At 30.9% G+C, this 24,154-nt stretch overlaps 3 protein-coding genes across 3 annotated transcripts; 2 read left to right on the top strand and 1 right to left on the bottom strand.

Moving 5' to 3' along the window:
- The first annotated feature begins 941 nt into the window (after positions 1-941).
- On the top strand, positions 942-1,670 carry LOC145046647 (uncharacterized). Its single transcript, XM_078994931.1, has one exon. It carries the CDS (start codon positions 942-944, stop codon positions 1,668-1,670), a length of 729 nt encoding a protein of 242 aa, XP_078851057.1.
- A 7,400-nt stretch (positions 1,671-9,070) lies between these two features.
- Positions 9,071-9,959, bottom strand: LOC145046645 (uncharacterized). The gene is made up of 2 exons (XM_078994930.1): positions 9,669-9,959; positions 9,071-9,580 (listed from the first exon to the last, which is right to left on the bottom strand). Exons 1-2 carry the CDS (start codon positions 9,927-9,929, stop codon positions 9,071-9,073), a joined length of 771 nt encoding a protein of 256 aa, XP_078851056.1. The 5' UTR covers positions 9,930-9,959.
- Positions 9,960-18,349: 8,390 nt separating this feature from the next.
- Positions 18,350-23,815, top strand: LOC145047759 (putative serine/threonine-protein kinase WNK5). Its single transcript, XM_078996091.1, has 7 exons — positions 18,350-18,816; positions 20,495-20,760; positions 21,681-21,904; positions 21,985-22,142; positions 22,314-22,638; positions 22,731-23,111; positions 23,215-23,815. Exons 1-7 carry the CDS (start codon positions 18,727-18,729, stop codon positions 23,580-23,582), a joined length of 1,812 nt encoding a protein of 603 aa, XP_078852217.1. The 5' UTR covers positions 18,350-18,726; the 3' UTR covers positions 23,583-23,815.
- The last annotated feature ends 339 nt before the right edge of the window (positions 23,816-24,154 follow it).

Here is a 24,154-nt window from a genome sequence, read left to right as displayed (position 1 = left end):
CTTGTATTCTTATATATTATGTATTGTTCAATAAACAAGTAAAGATTTTAGTTACAATTTACTCTCTCTATAATTTTTCTCTGCTATGTTCCTCCATTTTCAATAATTTGAATGGTATTAGAGCTTAAGATCCTAATTTTTTTGCAAAATTGATTCATATTTTCTAAAATGAGTACCCAGCCTATCATTAATCTCAATTCTGCTTTTAATCTTTTAACGAATTCAACACATAATTCCAAAAAACAATGATACGAATTTGTTTATGATATCTACTAGAGGCATAGCTATGTTGATTGAAGGTGGGTCCTAGGACCCACCTATTCTTCTTAATAATAATAGAAGGATTATATTAAAAAAAAAAAAAAGGAAATGAGTTATAATTTATAAATAACCTACCTTATAATGTTTAGCGATGTATGAAGCTCATATTTTATATAATCTAGTCTACTTAGCATAACCTAATGACTCAATCCACTTAAAAGTTATTAATTGCCCAATAACCTAACCCATTTAAAATTAAATAAAAAATTCAGAAAAATCTCATGAAAAGATTCATGAACCTTGATTGTGATCGACATCTCCTAACGTTGAAAGTTTGATGTGTTTTCTCACCTGGTCGGTCATTCCCATTGCCCACCAGCTATCATCGCCCCACAACAAGGTGCCACCTCCTCTGCCCACATGGCCTACACACAACAAAAATAGTGATCAATTTTTGAATGATAGTTTAGTGTCATATATTGAAAAAAATATATTTTAGAAAGTATCGATAACGATATAATTATGAAAATATATTCAAGATATCATACCTCGTAAGTTCAATTATAAGACCTTTATTATAACTATTGAAGCTATGTTTAAATATTTTAAGTCATATGACTCAACCTGCAACCACTAGTATTTTTTACTCTTTCATTTTTTTTTCATTTACATAAGGAACCATGTGGTTTTCGGTTCTAGATTTGCCACTAGCATCTACTTATCTCAATGGCAACGAGAATTGTCCGCAATGGAAGTATTCGATTCAAATCGTATTAGGAGCAACAAAGAAATTAGGTTTCGTTGATGGTGCCTCAAAGAGACAAAGAAACATGTTGTATGAATGGATTAATAATGTTTGTATGGTTCATTCATGGTTGTTGAACACAATTTCAAAAGAAGTTATTGGATCTTTTTTTTCTACGACTGCTCCTGATCTATGGCTTGAAATTGAAGAACACTTCGAAGAAAGCAATAATCAACTCATTTACCAACTCCAACAACAAATTATTTCAACCAATCAAAGTGATTATTCTTTGTCCAAATATTACATGAAACTGAAACAATTATGGGATCAATTAAATTGTGTTGTTCGATGGCCTACTTATTCTTGTGGATCTACCAAAGTTGTTTCTGATTTCACATCATCTACTCGTCTCATGCAATTTCTCATGGGACTAAGTGATACCTATGAAAAACTAAGAAACCAAATTCTTGTTCTTGATCCTCTTCCCTCTATTCATAAAGTTTACTCAATAACCTTAAGTGTTAAGAAACAAAAGGAAGTACAAATTAACTTTGCAGTTCCTAGTGAAGCATTTGTCATGCTTGTGAAAAGCTCTAATCAAAATTACAGTGAAATGAAGCAATTCTCGTATAAGCCAAAATCCGATTTTAAAAAACAAGAATAGAGGAGATCACTATCGTAATATCTGTAAGGTCATAAACATATTAAAAAAAAAACATGCTTCAAGTTGAATGCTAATCAAGATAATTGTGATAATCGTTTGTATGATAACCAAGATCATGCATCTTCTACACAACATAACAAGGATTCAATGAATGCCTTGCTTCAGCAATTTAATCGATTCAATAATGCAAATCATAAAATAGATCCACAAATTGCAAATCAGTCCAATTTTGGTGATTTTGCAGGTATGAAAATCTCATTGTTAAATGCATTAAGGAGTAAATGTTTTGATAAAACCATATGGATATTAGACATTGGAGCTATTGCTCACATGTGTTCTAATCTTACTCTTATGGTAAATCTAAAACCTGTTACAAGATACATACCTATTTTCCTACTAGATGGTTTTATTAAACCTGTAACATATACATGCTTAATTAAATTGAACCCAAGATCAACTCTTAAGGATGTGTTACATGTACTTGACTTCAAGTGTAACCTATTATCACTGAAGTGTTTAGCCTTTGGTGCGACACCATCAAAAGCATTCATAACCTCAAAAATAAGCCGAAAGATACCGTATCCAAAAAAAACTTACCAGGTATTTGGAATAACATCTCCAATACTCTTGCATCTCGCATCAATGCAAAAATCAAATTCCATGATATATTCTCTATCTCTGTTGGGGACGGAATCTCCACAATGTTCCGGGAAGACATCTGGTTGGGTCTACTAAACTTCAAGACAATTTTCCTAACCTTTTTTTCCCTCGAATCAAATAAATCCTGCTCACTAGCAGAAAGATGCCCACATGGAGATAATTCATGGTCCTGGTCATCCACACCCATCAGTCACGATGTCGTTTCTGAACTTACATCCATTGACTCGCTAATTGCTGATGTTCATCTTAGCAATCTTCCAGACAAACTTTGTTTCTTCATCTCGCATGACGAGCAATTCTCAGTAAATCTAATGAGACACTTGTTGGACTCCAAATTCCAGCCCTACATTGGCCCAACGATCAAATGGATCAAAACAGTTCCCCTTAAATTCTCAAGTTTTATATGGCGTGCAAAGCTTGGAGGTATACCTGTGGCGGACAAACTCCTTCACAAAGGTATTCATTTACCCTCTCATTTTTGTCCCTTTTGCAACACTTCCACGGAAACCATCAATCACCTGATGGTTGAATGTTGTTTCGCCACTCTCTGTAGGTTTTGGATATTCAAATGATGCAACATAGGTGCTCTAAGGATGTCTACAATTGTGGATCTCCTAGATTTTGCAGCTAGATAGGGAAATTGTCCCAAAAAGAGACTGAGGTTCGTAACAATCGTCTATTGTCTAATATGGAGCATCTGGAAGACTCGCTACAACAAGGTGTTTAAAAACTTACTCTCATCCCCTTCGACGGTGGCCGATAACATCATCTCCTTATCCTTCTCTTGGATTAAGCATAGGGGTAAATTTGATGATTGTAATTGGTTGAACCGGAGGGTATCTCCTCTTTAGTCTGATTGTTTTTGTTCCTTGTTTGCCCACGTTTTAGTTTCTTGCTAATTCGAGGTGCCTCTATTTAAATATAGTTGTCGTTTAAAAAAAATGATATATGTAAGATTATTAATCGTGATTATATTTTGGTATTTTTGTAACTAGAAGAGCTACAAAACCTAGAGTGACAGTAGTGTGACATCCCCATTTTCATGGCCAGAAAAGACCGATTTTGTTTATGCTTTATGAAAATCAGAGTGCCTCTTTTAATAAAAATGTTGCGGAATTTGTTCCCTAGTAAAACATGATAAATACGTTATCAAAGCATTTCCGAAGAAAAGTATTTTTAATTCGTTTTAAAACATTTGGGATGTCATCGTCAATACAGAAACATAAGCATAAACAGAACTTACATTCATTATCACTAGTGATCTATATCTCCTTAATCTCTCAGTGTAAGGTAACTTCACATCGTCACCTGTGATATAAATAAACTGAGTGGGTCAGGTTGGGAAACCTGGTGAGTACATAGGGTTTTCAACCCACAATAATATACTTATTATGTTTAAACAATCAAACAATCAACCCAATTACCCATCCTCATTGTATTCTTTACTCTTAAGGATCTATCCTAAGAGTCATTTATCCTGCATTCGTTTATTCCAAAGTCCCTTGCTTCCAGGGTTATAAGACTGGCACTAAATCCATAGCTGTCAATGTTCGTTCACAAAGCACTAATTCCATAGCTGCTATAGTCTATTCATCGGGTACTAAATCCATAGCTACCAGTGTTTATCTAATAGGTACTAAGTCCATAGCTACCAACTCCTTAACAGGTACTAAATCCATAGCTACCGGTGTTTATCCAATAGGCACTAAGTCCATAGCTGCCGATGTTTATTAGTTAGGCACTAAGTCTATAGCTGTCAATGTTTACTCACATCATCTTTTATCTCTCATCATTCATCTACCCGTATCATACCCAACATATTCGTGTATATAAAATATGTATACAGTTTAAATCATGTAAAACATGTATAAAAACGTTCATCCAGCATAGACAGCAAGTATACATATAATATGCACACATAACACGTAGTTTATATAAAATACTTCTTATCTATGTGTAAGATGAAAGTAACTATGCACTCACTTGAAAAGGTGGTGATTCCGGACTCAGACAGCGCTTCACTTCTTGAAAAAAAAAATCCTTCGACGAAACCTAGTATTATTACCACTAGAGTTTAATCTATTATTCACCGAGATTAATTAATAGTCTAGCTATTATTACTATTATATAACCATTAAATAATACTTATATAACCCATAATAATAGCCCAATTACTTATTATATGTTCTTAATAACGTTAATATAATTAAATAAAAACTATATTAAAAATAGCGTAGGCGTAGCTCACTTACAACGGGTTTATAGAAAACCAGGCTTTGCTTGGAGCAGCATTCTCATGCGGAAAAGCTCTTCTTCTCGGAGCCGTCGAGCACTGAGGGGCTTCCGCCTTGTGCTAGGGAGGTTCCCTAGGCTTTTCGGAGGGTTTCGGGGCTAGAGAGAGGTTCTAGAGAGAGAGTAAAGAGAAGAAATTTTGAGAAATGTGTAAAGAAAATGAGGGTGGGAGAAGTTCTATTTATAGGGTGAAAATGGCTGAACTTGGTGCCACATGTCACCATCTAGTGGCAAGACTTGGGGAGAAAGCAATGACCAAGATTTGGCCACATCACCCATTTTCGCACAGCACACTTCTGACTTCTAAAATCCGTAACTTTCACATACGACCTCTGTTTTTGACGTTCTTTATATCCACGTGTAGGTAAAAATAATATCTACAACTTTCATTTTGACTCCGTCGGCTAATTCTCGACCGATCTTAAATTTAACAGTACGAGGCGTTTAGACTGTTAAATGATCGCGAAGAATTCGTAACTCCTTCATACGGACTCTGTTTTCGTCTGTCTTTTTACTGTTAAGTTCCTATTAATGAGATCTTCAACTCTCATTTAAGTCACGTAAGCCAAAAACCGCTCGAACTAAAATTCGAGTTTCGAGTCGTGCACTGCTAAGCCGAATCTTAGAAAAATCATAACTTCTTCATACAAAGTCAGATTTGGACGTTCTTTTTATGGATTTTCTTGGTTTAACATATTATACGACTTTCGTTTAGATCACTAAGGCTAAAAAGTCATCCATCGTAAAATCACTATTTACGCTTCCCGGTGCCGTGCCGGTTCCATCGCGAAACTTCGACGGGTCATAACTTCTTCGTTATAACTCCGATTTCGACGCTATTTATATGGACAATAACCTTGTGACATATTCTACAATTTGGTTAAGATTATTTATTCTAAATAATCTTTTGTCGAAAAGTCATTTTCGACCCCTATTACCTCTAAATTGACTAGTCCGGATTTACAGGCGTTACAAGTAGTCCCAATAAACCAAGGTCAGTACATCGGGTTTCAACCACGTGTCTTTATAAAATTAAATGATTTTGAGTCTATTTGTATTTATATTTATATATGCTTTACATTATGCTATATGATATATATAATTACTTGGGATGATAACCACTTATAAAAAAGTTTTTAAGATGGTTTACATGCTTTATAACGAAAATATGTTTTTCATGCTAATTGTTGTTCCATGATGCGTGTATGATGTGTTTATGGTTTTGTATGATGCTTACAATTATTGTTTGCTAAATGACGTAAAGAGTTATGACGAAGAGCTATATTTGGGGTTCAAGGGGTAAATAGATTTGTGAGGTCCAGACAAATTAAAGAGCTTACAAATTAAAGAGCTTACAGAGCAATGTTTTGAAAACCGGACTCGATCGGCCAGTTCAACTAGAAACCGGTCCCGAGTCCAGTTCTTAGAGGCCATAAAATTGCTCGTGCTTTGAACCGGTAAAAACCTATTGAACTGGTAAAAACCGGTCTGGTGAACCAGTAAAACCGGGAATTAAAAAAATATTTATTTTTTAATTTTTTCTGTTTTTTATATGATAAAAATTAATAATAATACTTATGACATCATCCGGTTTTTACGGTTTTTAAGACCGGTCTGACACTCTGACTAGTTAGACCAGTTGAACCATCAAACCGGTAAGACGGCTGGTTCGGTCGCCGGTCCGGTAAAACCAGGTAACAACAAAGTTAAAACTAAAGAAGCATTCACTATTCTAGATAATTTTCGACTATCCCCAAAACCGATTCCCAAATTCCTAATCGAAATAGATAAATTGGAACCCTAAAATCCTAATTTTATTCTCCAGGCTCGTGGTTATAGATCTAGTTTCTAATGGAAGAAACATTCAAACTACTATATTTGTTTCCTTTTCTTTTCTCCCAGCAATGAAGATTTCTGCCATTTTGTCCTCAAGCATAATGAGTTAATCCAACACTATAGCTTCGGTGCTATATTGACTTCCTTAAAAAACATTTAATAGGCAAGATGTTCTTAGGCTAAATGTTCATGTGTTCAATGTTGTTGAAACAATCTAAATAACTTATTTTGAGCTTTTTTGGTTATGTTATCTATTTATTATTTTATAATCTCTCTTCCAAAATTAGATGCACACACTCTAACTTAACATTTGAAACATGTTTGGGCTACTTAAAGATGTGGATCTTACAAGTATTGAGCCAACAATACATCCAAATGCTTGGACTTTAGAATCACATTTGCTTAGTTATTTAAAAATTGTCATCCTCATCTCCATCTTCCTGGAATTGAAAATGATTTCATGTATTTTGAGAGGTATTTCACGATTGATTGTCGCTGATAGATGGTCAATATGTAAATAAATGTGTACCGAACATTTAAGGTGAGAGAATTCCGTTATTTGAATTTCTACGTTTTTTTACTTGATTTAATGGTTATTGGTGATGTTAAAGGGGTTTTGTTTTTTGTTTTTTGTTTTTTTGTTTTTTACTTTTATCTAGATTCAACCATCATCTATGTAGTTATCATTGCATCACAATGGTCTCCCAGAAGAAATGTCAAAGATAAGTCATTTGTACTTGTATCTGGTCAACCATCATCTATGGAGTCTTTGTTATATATTGTTTGTGTTATGCTTGATTAGAATTTTGTATGTAGCTCAGTTATACCCCAATGAGAGGTTGATGATAATTTTAGTTATTAGATTATATATGTGTTATGACTACTTTTTGTGTTTTTAGAGGGCATGGTTTCTATACGTTTGTCCAGATGTAATATTTATTTATCTTTTTTTTTTTTTTAACTATTTTTGATTTTGTACTAGATACTAGATTAACCTTTTAATGTATTTAATATTTATTTATGTTTTTATAAAATTTTGTTGTAACAACTGATTTTATATTAACTAGGAAGAAAGTCCGGGCTTCGCCCCGAAATGTTTTTTTTTTTTTTTTTTTTTTAAATGTTTTTTATGTCAAAATGTAAAAGTTTTAACTGCAAAGATCAAGAGTGTCAAAGTGGTTAAAGAATGTATTTCGTGCCAAAGTGTATAATTTTTACAATAAGGACTAAAATTGTCAAAGTAGCTAAAAATTTGTGGCTAAAATCTAAAGTTTTTTTTATTGTGTTTTTTTTTACGAAAATATAAAAATTTTGATTACAACTGCCAAAAATATCAAAATGACCAAAAAAACCACGGCAAAAATCTTATTCCCAAAAAGTTATTGTTGCTACCTTTTTTGTGCTTATATATATATATATATATATATATATATATATATATATATATATATATATATATATATATATATATATATATATATATAATGTTAGGTTAATGTGAGACGGTCTAATTTTGTGAGACGCAATCCTAGCCATTTATTTAATAGATAAAACAAAAAGAATTTTTAAAATGCAAAATAATTGAAAATTTTCGAAATTTATTTTTCAATATTATTTTCGGAATATATATTTTCCAAAAAAAATATAAAAAATACAAAAAATACATTTTTTACATATTTTAGTAGAATATTTAGAATATTCTATATATCTGGCAAATTTAGTAGAATATTCTAAACATTCTAAAAATCATATTAGAAATGTACAATGTAATATTCTATTAGAATTAGGCCTGAGAATTGGGTTGGGTTCAGGTTGGCGAGTCAGAAAACATAAACTCAACCCAACCCATATAATATATGAATTGACGGGTTGGCGGGTCACGGATTGGTAGGTTAGAAACCTCAACCCAACCCAACCGATATAATATTTTAATATATAATAAATATAATAATAAATTGATATCAATTTAATTAATCAATTTACCTTTTAATTTCAAAATTCTCAAAATTAAAGATCATTCGTTTATTTTGTTTATTTATTTAAATTATTTGTTTAAATTTAAAGATAAAAAAACATTTTCATTATTATTATTATTATTATTATTATTATTATTATTATTATTATTTTTGTAAATTTAAAGTTGTTAAATATTCTAACATTTATATTTAACTTTTTTAAAATTAACCCATATGATTCATAGGTCTCACAATTAGGGCGCGTTTGTTTCACATAATGTTTTTGAAATGAATGGAATCTGTCAAAGGAATTAGAATCTGGAGGAATTTGAATCTGAATGTACTAGAAACTTAAATGTGTTTGGTTGATATGGAATGGAATCTGTTTTCTGTTTGGTTTGCTGATTTCTCAACGGAATTGGAAAACAAATTACGTATTATGACAAAAATACCCTTTAATGTTTTTTTCTAGCTTATCATATTTTTTAATAAACATGACGAATTTTTATATAATTAAAAAAAATTGAAATAAAACCATTAAATATATAAATATAAAGCAACAAATGTCATTCATTATTCTCAATCTCAAATTAAAAAAAAAAAAAAGTAACCACACACTATATAAAATAATGTCTAAATACCTAGTTCATAATCATATCATTCTTCCAACATAAACCTCACAAAGTTCTCCCGATCTTCTCCTTCCAAATTCCAAAAACTTAACACGGTTTCAGGGTCACGCATTATTTTCCTACTTGCTTTGAACCTATCAAAGGCACTTAAAGACTGCATTTTTGAAATTTCTGGAATCACCATTGAAGCTTTTTTTTGTACTTCTGTTTCTCCTAGTATTGCTTGGTTCATGCTATTTGCTGCTTTTTCAAGTTTTTCTCCAAGGGTGTTAGCTGTAATAGTTATTCCCTTAATAACTGCATCAACTCTTTTCCTCTTCTTTGAGCATGTGTTTGGAGATTCTTCATTTTCTGTGGTTTGTTCTTCAAAAACATCTTCTACTTGTTCTGATTGCTCTTCATTATTTGCATCTTCTTCCATTTGGGAAAAATCCTTAGCTTTATTCCCTTGAGCTCTATCTTTTCCAAAAATGATACATAAATCCTCGTAATGAGGAAATATCTTATTTCTCCATTTTCCTGCCTCTTTATGAACCTATTTTGTATCATAAAATGTTAGCATATAAAAATTTAATATAAATAATTGAAAAGTAACAAAATACATAAAAGTTATAATATTGTACCTGTATGTAAGAATCCCAAACTGTTGATTCAGCTGTTACAGAATGAGTGGAGCTATCATAACCAAAACCACTTGTGTTCGTACCATTTACCATATCATAAACAACTTGCCAATCTTTTTTCATGGTTTTGATCCTTGACTCAATGTGGGGTTTACCCAATATGCCAGAGTTAGGAATTTTTTCCTTTATTGCGTTTTCTAGATGCAGTAAATATCCAGATTTAAAACCATTATCGGCTTTATATCCTCCCATGTTCACCATATTTACCAATGCTTCCACGAGCTTGGCATCTTCAGTAATTGTCCAGTTGCGATAGTTTCTGATTTTTTCCATCACACCTACTATTTTTATAAACATAATAACTAGATGAAACAATGCATGCTATAAAAAAATACACAACCATATATATAACAAATATAACTAGTAAAAGTAAATTAAAGCTCATTATTGAAAATAAAAAATGTAGCACAAATTCATAGTAAATGATAAACATAACAAAAATAGAAATGATCAATGTGTAGTATTCCAAGAATCAAACATATTTTGTGCTAAATTGTTTCTAAATGTGGTCCACTCGGTTGATACACCAACATAAGTGATATTATCATAATCTCCACCACCGACATCTCCGGTTCCCTCGTCTAGTTCAAAGTGGTTCTCAAACGGATCAGTTGTCATTTCCTGCCTTATATAATTATGAAGAAGACAACATGCCATTATGATCTTATTTTTTAGATCAATAGGATAATATGAGTTGTCCCTTAAAATTCCCCATCTTGCCTTTAAAATACCAAAGCATCTTTCTATAACATTTCTTGCAGATGAATGCCTCATGTTGAATAATTCTTTAGGTGTAGTTGGTTGGTGTCCTGCACGCCAATCATTCAAATGATATCTTTGACCTCTATATGGGGCTAAGAAACCTTCACCATTTGTATAACCAGCATCTACCAAATAATAACCTATATATGTAGTATAGTTAGCATAATTAATAACTAATATGTATCTAAAATAGCAATTATTATACGTACACGGCCTTGGGACCTTCAATCCATGTGGCCTAAGTAAGGCATCTCGAAGCACTCTACCATCCGCAGCTGAGCCCTCCCATCCCGGTAAAACATAGATAAATTGCATATCTTGTGAACACACCCCTAGGACATTTGTGGCAATATCATTTTTTCTTGTCCTGTACTTAGGCTTATCTTTAAGTGGCACTAAGCACTTTATGTGTGTTCCATCTAAAGCTCCTAGGCAGTTCTACATAATATAAGAAAAGAAATGGTCATATGTCATATCAAGCAATTTATGTAGTACTCGAAATTTTTTATTAGTCTAATATATACCTTGAACCACTTCCATCTTTGATCTGTAGAGTTTTCTGTAACAGGTTCCGGTTTCTTAAGCAAATGTGGATGCAACCTTATCACTGCGTTGCAAACTCGCGAAACAATTTTGCTAATTGTTTCTCCAGAACGCTGGAAACGACCTATCATGACCCGATTCTTCACATTATGTGCAATAATGTGAAGAAATATGGCCACTTGTTCATCAATATCCATATGTCTACTTGTTCATCAATATCCATATGTCTACTTGTTCTTAACCCACCTAGTGTATGAAGCATGTCACACAACTTTGTGAAACATCTTCGGGTCATCCTGAGATTTGATATGCACGTAGTGTCACTTTTGTAAGCGTATTTGTGCATTATTGATTGTCGATCCACATCCGACGATATGTTTTTTATACGTGGTTTACCTCCTCTGTATATTTGTAGTAGCTTGCACACCGTGATAAAAAAAACCATGCAATACTAGTCATAACTTCATTCCAAAATGTAACGACTATTTGACTTATCTTTTTTCTATGTTTGCTTCTAGTTAGACTAAGCCGTGCCATTTCCTGCTCATCTCCCAGAAAAGGAAAATTTTACAATTTAAAGACATAATAATTGACATTGTTGTGGATTTTAATCGTCAACAAATTTGAGTTTTAGTAGAAATTTGTTTGATTTTTGTCTCATCTTTTCCAAGAAAACAAACATAATGGCAAAAGGATTGAAAACAAAAAATCATGCAGGTAAAAAAAAAAACACCACACAAGCAAAAACACAAACACTTGGTGTGCATACTTCTACCTACAACTAGTACATGTTACCAACAGTAAATTTCAACCACAAAATTAACAATTACTTTACTTGAAGGCTTAATTGCAGTTACATCACATAAAAGAACACATAGTTGAATTGTAGTAGGATGTCAACAATGATAATTAAAGCATTCTCATTGATGCGATACTGCCGGCACAAGCGGCCAACATGCGTTTAACAAACAATCACAAATTGAATAAAATATATATAAATGTTATTTGAAGAACGGTAGATGATCAATTCGGCATTTGCTTGACAATGAAAAGGATGAAACAAAGAATAGGAAGAACAACTAACCTCAGGCAACAAAGGTATCAGAGGCGCACAGCAAAAACGATCGGCAATTGAATTGTATTGTAGAACCGATCGAGATATGTAGATATATTGAGATACGATAATCAGGGAAAAGATAATGACAATCGGTTGTTTTTTTTTTTTTTTTTTTTTTTTTTTGATTTCACAAGCGTATAGATAATAGGAGGATATAGAATTGAATATAGATTCTTGATACGTTGGGAAAGAATTAGAAATCAATCAACTGCAGAATTAAAATATGATTATAGAAATCCGATTACATTCAATTGGTAAGCCAAACACGATAACTACGGGATTCTAGTTTCCATTTCCTTCACTTTCCTTAGGAATCCCACAAAGCAAACGCGCCCTTAGTATTTTATTAAATTATAAGACAAAACTGTAAAATTGGTCCTTGTGGTTTGCAAAAAACTGTGGATGGGGTCCAAAAAGTTTTTGAGTTGCATAGAAGGTCCAAAATCAAGAATTTTCTTTGGTTTTGGTCCTTTAAAATTTGAAAAGACAATTTTACCCTTATTAATTAGTTTTTACATTTTCTTTATTTGTTTTAATTGTTTTATAATTAAAAAAAGCAAAAATGAAAAAGAAAAATGATAGGACGGGTCCACCCCACTCACACACTCTCTCTCGCTCGCTCTCTCGCTCTCTCTCTCTCTCTCTCTCTCTCTCTCTCTCTCTCTCCCCCCTCCCCCATCTTCTTCCAGACGATCATCTCAACCAAATTCACCAAACCCATCACCACCCAATTCACAAACCAAACACCAATCTCCTTACAAGTCAAAATCAGGCTTCCCACCAGAATCATTTTCGGAGATCATGAAACTATCACAACATCCAACCCCTGTGATCTCATTCAACTTCCCAAGAATAGACACGGTGGTGGATCCTTAAGCACACTTTACTAAGTTATCATCCTACTCTGGCTCCATTATCACAATCAAAAAGATATGTAAAAACATCACCCATGGCAGCAAATTTGAGCATTGGGTTAATTTTTTCGGCAACCTTCGTGGCAACCGGTAGTTGTTGTTGCTATGATTTGGTTTTTGGTACGGGGGCAAAGTGTTTTTTATTCATGACTACTTATGTTTAGGCAGCTTGGAGGAGTTCCTACATGGTAAGCAATCCCATAATTGAAAACTAGGGTTTCTAATTTTTACCTTTAACCGATTTCAATTTCGCAAGAAGCGAAGACGTTCAATTTATGCCGTTAAATTGGGAAATCGGATATGAAATAGCGCTCGGAGCAACGAAACCAATAGCATCGATTCACACTCATGGTCTTCTCAGTGGGGTGATAAAATCATCTAACTTTCTGATTCAAAGCGACTTCTTACCTCGTCTTTCCAGCTTTGAAACGTCTGTGGTCGGAAAGAATGTGTTACCGTTTGGGGATTTTGATATTGGAGATTATCATCGGAAAGAAACCTTCGATGACTAATTTGGGTAGTATGTAATGGAGAAAAGAAAGAGAGAATGGCTGAAAGGTTTTCCCATTAGATGAGAAAGGAACAAGGGTGGGGAAGACGGTGGGTAGAGAGAGAGAGAGAGAGGTAAGGGGGTTGGGTGATATTTTAGTTTTTATTTTTTATTTTTAATTATTTAAATACCAAAGAAAATAAAGAAAATAGAAAAAAGAAATGAAAAGGGTGAAATCGTCTTTTTAAGTGCACCAAGGACTAAAAACTTAGAAAAACCTTGATTTTGGACCTTCCATGCAAGTTAAAAACTTTTTGGACACCATCCAAAGTTTTTAACAAACCATAAGGACCAATTTTACAGTTTTGTCAAATTATAATGTGAAATTGTCCATTTTCGCAGCAAAATGGAACTTCACATTGTGATGAAAAGTCTAAAACTATCTTAAGTATGGGGAGACCAGCACCTAATACGTTTCGAAGCGAATATTATGAAATTAATGGCTATTTTAAAGAATAATGAAACATTTAGGTGTTATTGTGATAAATAATCAGCTAAAGTGGCTTTACGTTTATTTGGTTAAATGTTTAATTTCATTTTTTACTATAAATTTCTTTTATAACTTACATCAAATCTTTTTTTGTGGCTTTATATATATATATATATATATATATATATATATATATATATATATATATATATATATATATATATATATATATATATGTAAGTTCAATTGAGAAAAATAAAAAAGGTTGAGAATGGGAGGCCAATCATTTAATTAGCATATTAGCATAAAATACACGGTGATAAATTTGTAAATATGATATATTAACCTTCAATCACAGATATCATTTCTTCTGGATCGTTTATCGATTCTTCATCAACACCATCTATTATTCATTCATCTCGATTGTTCCTCTGTGTTATTCATCAGTTCTTCATCAACGTCATACGTTCTACTACGTGTTCGCTATCAAAATCACATGTTCTTCATAAAAAAAGACATCGACACTTCATAAAAACATCAATTCTTCATCAAAAATCTTCGTTTATTCATCAAAATGTTGTGATTCGTCATTAAAAATTTGTACTATTAAGTGTAACTCGTAATTCAATCTTGTCCAGTTTCATTGACATGAAGCAAAATTGTTAAAATAATCCACACTTATCGATGTCACATCATTTAGTGATCACAAATCATCGAAACTTCATCAAAGGAACCTTTGCCAATATCAAACAACAGGTAGCAATCGAAAGTTCATCAACATAACCATATATTTGAAGATATTTTTAAAAATCGTTTTTCATACATTTTTTTTCACAATTTTTGATATAAACCTATTGATTATTAATCGGTTTTGATAGAATTTGATTTGTTTTGTAATTATTGGCTTCAATTGTGAATTTTTTACCATAGTTATATAAGTTAATTTATTTGCACGCCAACTATTCGATGAAATGCATAAACTAAATATATCACGTAATATTCACAAGTGAATATGTCTTTATACGAGAATTAATGTATATCTTTTAAAAACACAGAGCAAGTATGTAATTGATATGTGAATAATATATAAAAAATATATTGACATGCGAATACATGTAATATTCACAAATGAATACATGTAATATTCATAAATGAATACAAGTAATACGTCATTTTAAGGTCCTAAGTAAGTTTGTAATTCATATGTGAATAACATATAAGAATTGTATCCGCATATAAACATATGTAATATTCACAAATGAATATATATATATATATATATATATATATATATATATATATATATATATATATATATATATAATAATTAAATGTGAATATATATGTATTATTCACAAATGAATAAAACTGTCAATAAAACCGAGGACTATAAAATATATAAAATTAAAGATAAAAAACATATTTGATAAGAATATATATTTATTCACATACAACTAATCTTTTTAGGTTAATAAAATAATTATATAAGCATATACATTTTTATTAATGATATATTCATTTGTGAATAAATGATAACTTTTTTTTTTCAGAAAATTATAAAAATAGAAAAACGTCATTTTGAGGCCCTAAACAGCCCCGAATTGCCGAAAAACACCGTACGTCACGGCGAAGCGGTGAGTTTTGTAAATCGCACCATTTTATATCAAATATGTGAATTTTGTCCAATTCCGAGACTAAACTTCATTGCGGCAAATTGTTTTGATGATCTCACTAAATTTTCATTCATACTAGTGATGACATCATCATTATTCATATATGAATAAAGTTTATAAATCATGACGACATATTTACTGATGATGTTAATAACTTCAATCATACCAGTAAAAACATCGTTATTGTAATCTTTTATTTTTATTTATGTGAATAAACTATACATGTTGATTTATTTATTTTGTGAATACAACTTTTATATATAAAAATAAATAATACACTATAAGAATTGGTTTGTGCATAGTTTTTTTTTGTATAATGTAATAATATTATTTTACATGTAAAATCAACATTATACTAAGACAAACAACATTGTATTGGTTAATGAATATCATTTGCATTTGAATTTAATACGATCAAAATGAAGAATATCTTAAATTGTATAACATTTACACGTGAATATAAAAATATATTGTCTTCGTCAATGATATCTTCTCAATTACGTCAACCAATCGTCACCAATGAGATATAAACCAACCATTGATTGAAATGTTATTCTTTTATTGAGTTATAACGATGCCTGAAAAACATGTGAATACACATAAAAAATGTTAAAAATATACTTTTAGTTCATAATAATAGCGATTTATCACATTCTAATTATCACATGGTATATTCACATATGAATGTATAATCATATGTGAATATTATATGATATATGTTGTTTATATTATATATTTACATGTAATATTACATGGTATATTCACAAATGAATATTACATAATATATTCATATATGAATATTATATAGTAGATTCATATGTGAATATTATATAGTATATTTACTTGTGAATATTACACATTCTAGTCACATCTAAATATTGAATGATATATATTCATTCATGAATATTACACAGTATATTCAAATATGAATAATATATAATATATACACTTGTGAATATGATATAGATATTCATATTTAAATATTAAACGATGCATTCACTTGTGAATATTACATAATATTTTTACTTGTAGGTATTAGATGCTATATTCACTTATAAATATTAGATGATATATTCATATGTGAATATTAAACAGTTTATTCACATATGAATATTACACAAGATATTAACATATGCATATTACAAGATATATTCACAAATATATATATATATATATATATATATATATATATATATATATATATATATATATATATATATATCATTTTTATATGTTATTTACATATGAATAACATATAAAATTGTATATTTTTTTGTGTTTCAATAATCATATATTGATTAAGGTGCGAAAACATATTCATACGTGAATATAACGTGGTCATTTAGTTTATGCATTTCATCAAACAGTTGGAGTGCATACAAGTAAGTTTTCTTAAAAATGCTAAAAACATGATACTTTGACTATTTAAACTTACAAAATAGTATATTGATAGAGAATTATATGAAATTTTTCAAAAAAAAAAATGATTTGATGTTTTTCTAACCTTAATTTTGAAGTTTTGTTTGATGGTCGATGCTGAATGAGTGATATGAAGTGAAACTGATGTTGATTATCGATGAGATTGATCTAATGACACCGGGAGTAAAATTAATCGTAGATGTTGAAGATATTCTCGTATTCAAGCATAGTTGAAGGTTGGATTGAAAGAACCAAAAACGATTTTTTTTGATCTACTGTTGAATGATGTTGATGAACGTGTTTTTGACGAAGATGGATGATTGATTAATACTAGATGATGTTGATCGATGATTTAATTGAAGAAATCTGGATGATCGTTGAACGTTGGAGAAGAAATTTGGATGATGAACGATCGAGTATAATGAATTTGAATTGTTATCAAATTATCTACAGTTACATATCTGTGATTGAAGGATATCATATCATATTTACAAGTTTGTCACCGTATACTTTAAGTTAAGATGCTAATTAAATGATTGAACCTTCTCTCTCTCTCTCTCTCTCTCTCTCTATATATATATATATATATATATATATATATATATATATATATATATATATATATATATATATATATATATATATATATATATTTTGCCTCTTGTCCTAAAAAAAAAAGGCATGGACCGCCCCTGAACCTATTTATATGAAATGATTATTTGATCACAAAGACATTTAGAATATTTTATACAATACAAAGGATAATATTGTCTTTTACACTCTCAGATAAACTTCACAATCGACTTTACATAAACAAATAGCTAGTTTTCTCTATATTATATATTATCTGTGTCAATTTCGGTAGGTTTCTAACGCCTTCTATAATAACATCATTTGTTGATATATCAAGTCGTTGTAAACACAAACCTACCAACTCATTTTGTTAACAACTCAAAGAGTCCTCTCTTTCTCCCCCCCTTCTTTTTGGCTTCCAAATCTCTTTTCATCTCTACAAGATCTCAATCTTCTGAATCATTTTCTTTTTCATCAATAATCACAAATGGCATTCCCCAAACGTGGCCACAGATTTTTCAAATTCAGGGGCCAGATTTCTTGTCAACTTTTAAGCTTTTAAATCTTTAATACTTCATCAATCAAAAGCCAGTTTATTTCTTATATATATATATATATATATATATATATATATATATATATAGAAAATATATTTTCTCCATCTTTTTTGGTTCATTAATCAGATTAAATGGCTTCTATGGGACACATTTCTGGGTCTGAAGTTGCAGTGATGGCTTGGATTATGCTTAGGATCGATTACTCTATGCTTTTCTGGCTCGTTTTTGGTGTTTTTCCTTATGAAAACCATGAAGGGAGACCTCCAATCATCTAGCACTTGATCACCCCTCGTTATCTACGTTACTATTTACAGCAAATTTTTGTTTTTTTTTTTTTTTTTTTTTTTTCATTTATTTTTTTGGAAAAATTAAATTTTATAGTGTTCAAAGGAACGATTAGTTATTAATACTTGCTACTGTACAAAAGAAATAGTTCATTGTATCACCTTCAAAAGATACCATGTACAAATCGCGAAGCAATGATTCCATCCGTGGAGCAAAATCACAACTTGAGTACGCTGAAATGGATCCATCGGGTCGATATGGACGTGTAAGTTTTTTTTTTCCTTTATTTTTGGGTTTTTGTCTTTATATTTGGATTAATTAATTATAATAGGAAATATGATGGATTTGTTTTTTTCAAAACATAAATTACTCATACTGTATAAGCACAATATTGAAGTAAATGCTCAACTCTCAACATACGAACATGATAATTAATGTTACTAATATTATGTTATTATATATTAATGAAAATTTTGAAGATTTAGTCATTAGTTTCTTTTAGTAAATGATTATCATTTTGATAACTAACTCGAAACTAAAAAAAAACCGTTGGACGGTATCAAAAGCTGGCTTCATCACTAATTTTTTAATTTTAATTTTTTTGCTCATGTCATTAGAAAGTTGACCAGCATTTTAATAGTCGGAATAATGCATAATTATATAAGTAATATTGTTTCATTTTTTATTTATATTATTCCTTTCCTATTTGGATTTAAGTAATCGGTGTCTCTATGACTTTATGAAGGAAAGGAAGATGTTAACGTTTACTATTAGATTACAAAATAAGTTAATAGTTTTATTAGAGGAACAGTTTTTTGTTTATTTAATTTAGAATGTATACGTGTTGGGTCGACATGGTTTTTTTTAAACATGGTTTTTTTTAGACTTATTAGCCGGTTATCAAATAATGCTGCTACAAAAAGGTTAAAAGATTATAAAAACATGCTGGTAAAAATCATACGAATTAGATTGCTTTTATTTAATTTTTATCAACGTATCTAACATCTAACATTAATAATAAATAACTAGCAGGACATTAACACCAAAATTGTAAAAATCGTTATCCTAATCGTAATGTCCAACCTAATAAATGAAAATCAATTTTATCAAATGTTATATTTCCATTGAATTTGATACATGTTATTTTTTAAGAGTTTTTATATTATTTTTTTTCACTTGTTATTTTCTTATATTTTTTATTTTCTTAAATTTAAAATTCACATTTTGGTGATATATATATATATATATATATATATATATATATATATATATATATATATATATATATATATAAAAGGTAGATTATTCTATTAAATTTCATAACAACCTTTCAAATCTCTTATATTATATAATATATATTAAAGTAATTACTTTATTTATGATATCCTTTGTATTTATGTAAAACTATTAATTTAAAAAAATATATAATGCTTATAACTTTATATTGAACCTTCTTTTTTTAAAATAAACTCATATATTACACGGATCTCACACCTAGTTCGTAATATGGTATGATTCTACAATTTCATATAAATTAATTGATCCTGATAATATTTGGATCGTTTTTAGGTAAATCAGAGGTAGATCAGAAGATCGTTATTATTAATTATTTTTTAATATTTTGTCGTGGGGTAACAAAATGAATCGAGTATAAACTTTAGAAAATACATATTAATTGTTTATTGTTAAATGATGTAATGTAGACATATTTTATATATTTTAAGTTATATTTTGTTATATATTTATTACTTGATGGATGGAAATGTATTTTATATGTTTTATAATAATTTTGTTAGGATGTCTTGAAAATCCAAAAATGATTTCACATTGGATCCGCATCTTTATAATCCTGATTAATTCCATTTTCAATTTTGCATAGAAGTAAAAAATGATTACATTTCTATATAGTAAATATTTGAAAGATGCATTAATGTTGTTTGTAGTTCAAGGAAGTTCTTGGGAAAGGAGCAACCAAAACAGTTTACAAGGCATTCGATGAGGTTTTAGCACTCGAAGTGGCATGGAATCAAGTGAAACTCAATGATATTTTCCGATCACCGGAGGACCTTCAACGCCTATATTCAGAAGTCCATCTCCTCAAAAACCTCAATCACACATCCATAATGCGATTTCACACATCTTGGATCGATGTTGATAGGAGGACTTTTAACTTCATAACGGAGATGTTCACTGCCGGAAGCCTCAGAGAGTAATCACTAAACTTCCTTATCACATGACTTATATCAAATATTTTTCCACATGACTGCTTTTAATTTGAAGTTGATTTCTATTTTAATGGTAACTTTTAGTATTATTGTGAAAATAACTAAATTTCTTTAGGGTTTTCAAGCTCTAATTAATGTTCTTTTCTTCTTTCTCTTCTTTTAAAACTCACAAACAAAATTTTCTATTAAATTTCAAGATAACCTCAAATGTTTACATTCGCCCATTTATAGGACCGATAAAAATTGACATCAATTAGTAGATTTTACAAAATTAAAATCGACAAAAATGTACACAAAGTTAAATACCTAGTCGATCACATTATATTTCAAAAATTCCGGATTTCGATTTACAACTAAAACGGAATAATCATTACAAATGGGAAATGTGGCTACTTTAGGAAAATTCAAAATTAGGCACCAAATCTGACCATTTTCTTTCCATATTGTTTGCCATTTTCCATTTTCCACTTTCATTATTCTTCCATTTATCCATAAAAGAGTTTCTCATTATAGGTTTTAGGGTTTATGCTTAGAAGTATTTGACTATTTGTAACCCTAGGTACTAATATATCACTTTGAAAATAGTTAGAGTAATAAAACAAGAGAAATTAAATAACCTCCTATTTTTTCTTCCTAATATCCTCCTACCTATTTTAGATGGAGACAAATGTCATTAAATTTAATTTAAATTTGATTGAGATTTTGAATTTATACACTTGTCATCATCTTAAATATGTAGGAAGAAAAAATAGAACAAAAAAATAGGATGATATTTAATTTTTCATAAAACAATTCTCTGGCTTCTATCGACTAAACCACGATTGATTCTCCGTGTCATTTTTTATTGTTTCTCCTTTATTGCTTGTGTAACATCCTCAATATTCTCCACTCCATAATTTTGTAGGTATAGACAGAAATACAAGCGTATACACATACAAGCAATTAAAGATTGGGCACGCCAAATCCTAGAAGGCTTAGCTTATTTGCACAACTACGATCCTCCAGTCATCCATCGAGATCTAAAATGCGATAACATCTTCATCAATGGCCATCTTGGTCAAGTAAAGATTGGGGATCTTGGGTTAGCTGCGACACTTTGTGAATCACCACATGCTCATAGTGTTATAGGCAAAGTTTCTTGACATACTTGTTTCTCTTACTTATTTCTTCCTTGTAGATTTACTAACTTTTATTTATGCATGAAACAGGTACGCCTGAATTTATGGCACCTGAGATGTATGAAGAAGATTACAATGAGCTTGTGGACATTTACTCATTTGGCATGTGTATGTTGGAAATGCTTACGTCTGAATATCCTTATAGTGAATGCTCGAACCCAGCTCAAATTTATAAGAAAGTCACTTCGGTATGATTGATATATGATTTGGACAATCAAATACTTTGTTACTCCATCTTTTCCCAAAAGAGAGTCTTACTCCAATCTTTTTGAAAAACAACATATTTCGAAATAGGCTTTTGAAGTGTATAAGCATATTTCAATCATAAATGTTGAAAAATTAATACTCCAAATTGTCAGGGAAAGTTGCCGAAAGCATTCTATCAGATTGAAGATGCAGAAGCTCAAGAGTTTGTTGGAAAATGCCTACAAAACGCATCAAGTAGGCCATCCGCAAGAGATCTCTTGATGGAACCTTTCCTTCTTGTTGAAGACACTGATCAACCGATGAATATCTCAACAATCCCAACCCAAAACCCTACTTTCATCGAAAAGAAACCTGAAAAGGTGATTTCTTCATTTCCCAATATTGTTCCAAAAAGTACTACTGATATGACGATCACGGGCACCATGAATGCAGAAGACGATTCTATCTTCCTCAAAGTACTCATTTCTGATAAAAACGGTATGTAATAAAAGAGATTAGTTGTTTCTTGTTATACTAAACCAACATTTTCGTAATTGGATCATTAAATGTATATTTATATGAAATTATAGGTATAGCAAGGAATATATATTTTCCATTTGATATTGCCAGTGACACAGCGCATGATGTTGCGACCGAGATGGTGAAGGAATTGGAGATTCACGATTGGGACCCATTTGATATTGCTGAGATGATTGATAAAGAGATCGTGACTTTAATTCCGTCATGGAAGAAACAACCCATGTGTCTAAAAAACCTTCATCATCATAGCTTTTGCTACGATGATGATAATGATGATGACGACGAAGACACCACCCCTCACCCTTTCCATTCTCCCTCCTCACAATCATCATCTCTATCTTCTCTCCAGAGCCTATTGAGACGATTTGATGCAGTACATGATCAAGCGGATAATACCGTGATCTCTTCAACCCTTGATCATTGGAATCGAGGTAAACTCTAGTTTTGATGTTAAACCTTTACAAGATGGGGTTAGCTGAGGGGACTTGTGATAGATATGTTTCGGCAGTATCTAATTTTACGAACTGGATGTAGGTAAAGCCATCAATGGTGATGATACGGATTCTCAAAGCTCATATTCATGTAACTACTCAAACTTCACTTACTGCTCAGATGTTGAAGAAGAATATGGTTCGAGATCATCTATAAGACAAGACCAACAAGTTGCTGAGAAGGAGAGTTTTACTAGGTTTTGTGGTGAAGAGAGAGTGAGCACAAGATGCAGTAGGCAAAAAGTACAACAAGAAACGACCCAACATAGGAATATAAGTAGGACACGATCAGTGGTCGATATTCGCAGTCAATTGCTTCACCGCTCCCTAGTAGAGGAGATTCATAAGCGTCGTTTATTCAAGACTGTTGCTGCCATTGAGAACATTGGCTACCATGAGCCAGCTTGGTGAGTTCACGACAGTGATTTTGTATGATCAGCAACGACTATAATAAAATATAAAGTTGTACAAAGAAATAAAGGTTTGAATGGTGAGATTCGTGGTTTTGATTAATGATGTGATATTTGTAATGTTAATGGTGTGTAAATCATGAGAACTTGTATGCAAATAGTTTCAACCAGAAGTTGCATGTGTAATATGAAACTTTGATGCAATAAAATTACTATGGTATATGTAATGTTTAATTATGATGTTTCATTTGATATTGAACTACGACAACGTTGTTTACCTTGTTGAAATCTTGCGGTGACTTCAAAGATGTTGTGCACCTTCCTTGTCGATATCGCATGCTAATGAGACAAGTCACTGTCGTCGTCTTCCTGATCGTGTGTGTAGATAACATATTACTCATACTTAATGATACTCTAAAGAGTATAAACATCAAAGTCTTGGATTAGAACTATGAATAATCTAGGACAAGCACCATATATCCTTGGAATCAAGATATATAAGGATAGATTTAAGTGGCTACTTGGTCTCGGTTAAACTAAATACATTGAAAAAAAAACTTGAAATGATTCAAT

The sequence above is a fragment of the Lactuca saligna genome, chromosome 5, assembly GCF_052625555.1.
Source record: "Lactuca saligna cultivar CGN05327 chromosome 5, ASM5262555v1, whole genome shotgun sequence".
NCBI classification, from domain to species: Eukaryota; Viridiplantae; Streptophyta; class Magnoliopsida; order Asterales; family Asteraceae; genus Lactuca; species Lactuca saligna.
This window is presented reverse-complemented; position numbering and strand designations above follow the sequence as displayed.

Bases quoted from the DNA above. Each gene is read 5' to 3' on its own strand.
- LOC145046647 (XM_078994931.1), top strand. From the start codon at position 942: ATGTGGTTTTCGGTTCTAGATTTGCCACTAGCATCTACTTATCTCAAT.
- LOC145046645 (XM_078994930.1), bottom strand. From the start codon at position 9,929: ATGGTGAACATGGGAGGATATAAAGCCGATAATGGTTTTAAATCTGGA. The intron at 9,581-9,668 runs GTACAATATTAT...GATACAAAATAG, and splicing joins TTTGGGATTCTTACATACAG to GTTCATAAAGAGGCAGGAAA.
- LOC145047759 (XM_078996091.1), top strand. From the start codon at position 18,727: ATGTACAAATCGCGAAGCAATGATTCCATCCGTGGAGCAAAATCACAA. The intron at 18,817-20,494 runs GTAAGTTTTTTT...TGTTGTTTGTAG, and splicing joins CATCGGGTCGATATGGACGT to TTCAAGGAAGTTCTTGGGAA. The intron at 23,112-23,214 runs GTAAACTCTAGT...AACTGGATGTAG, and splicing joins CCTTGATCATTGGAATCGAG to GTAAAGCCATCAATGGTGAT.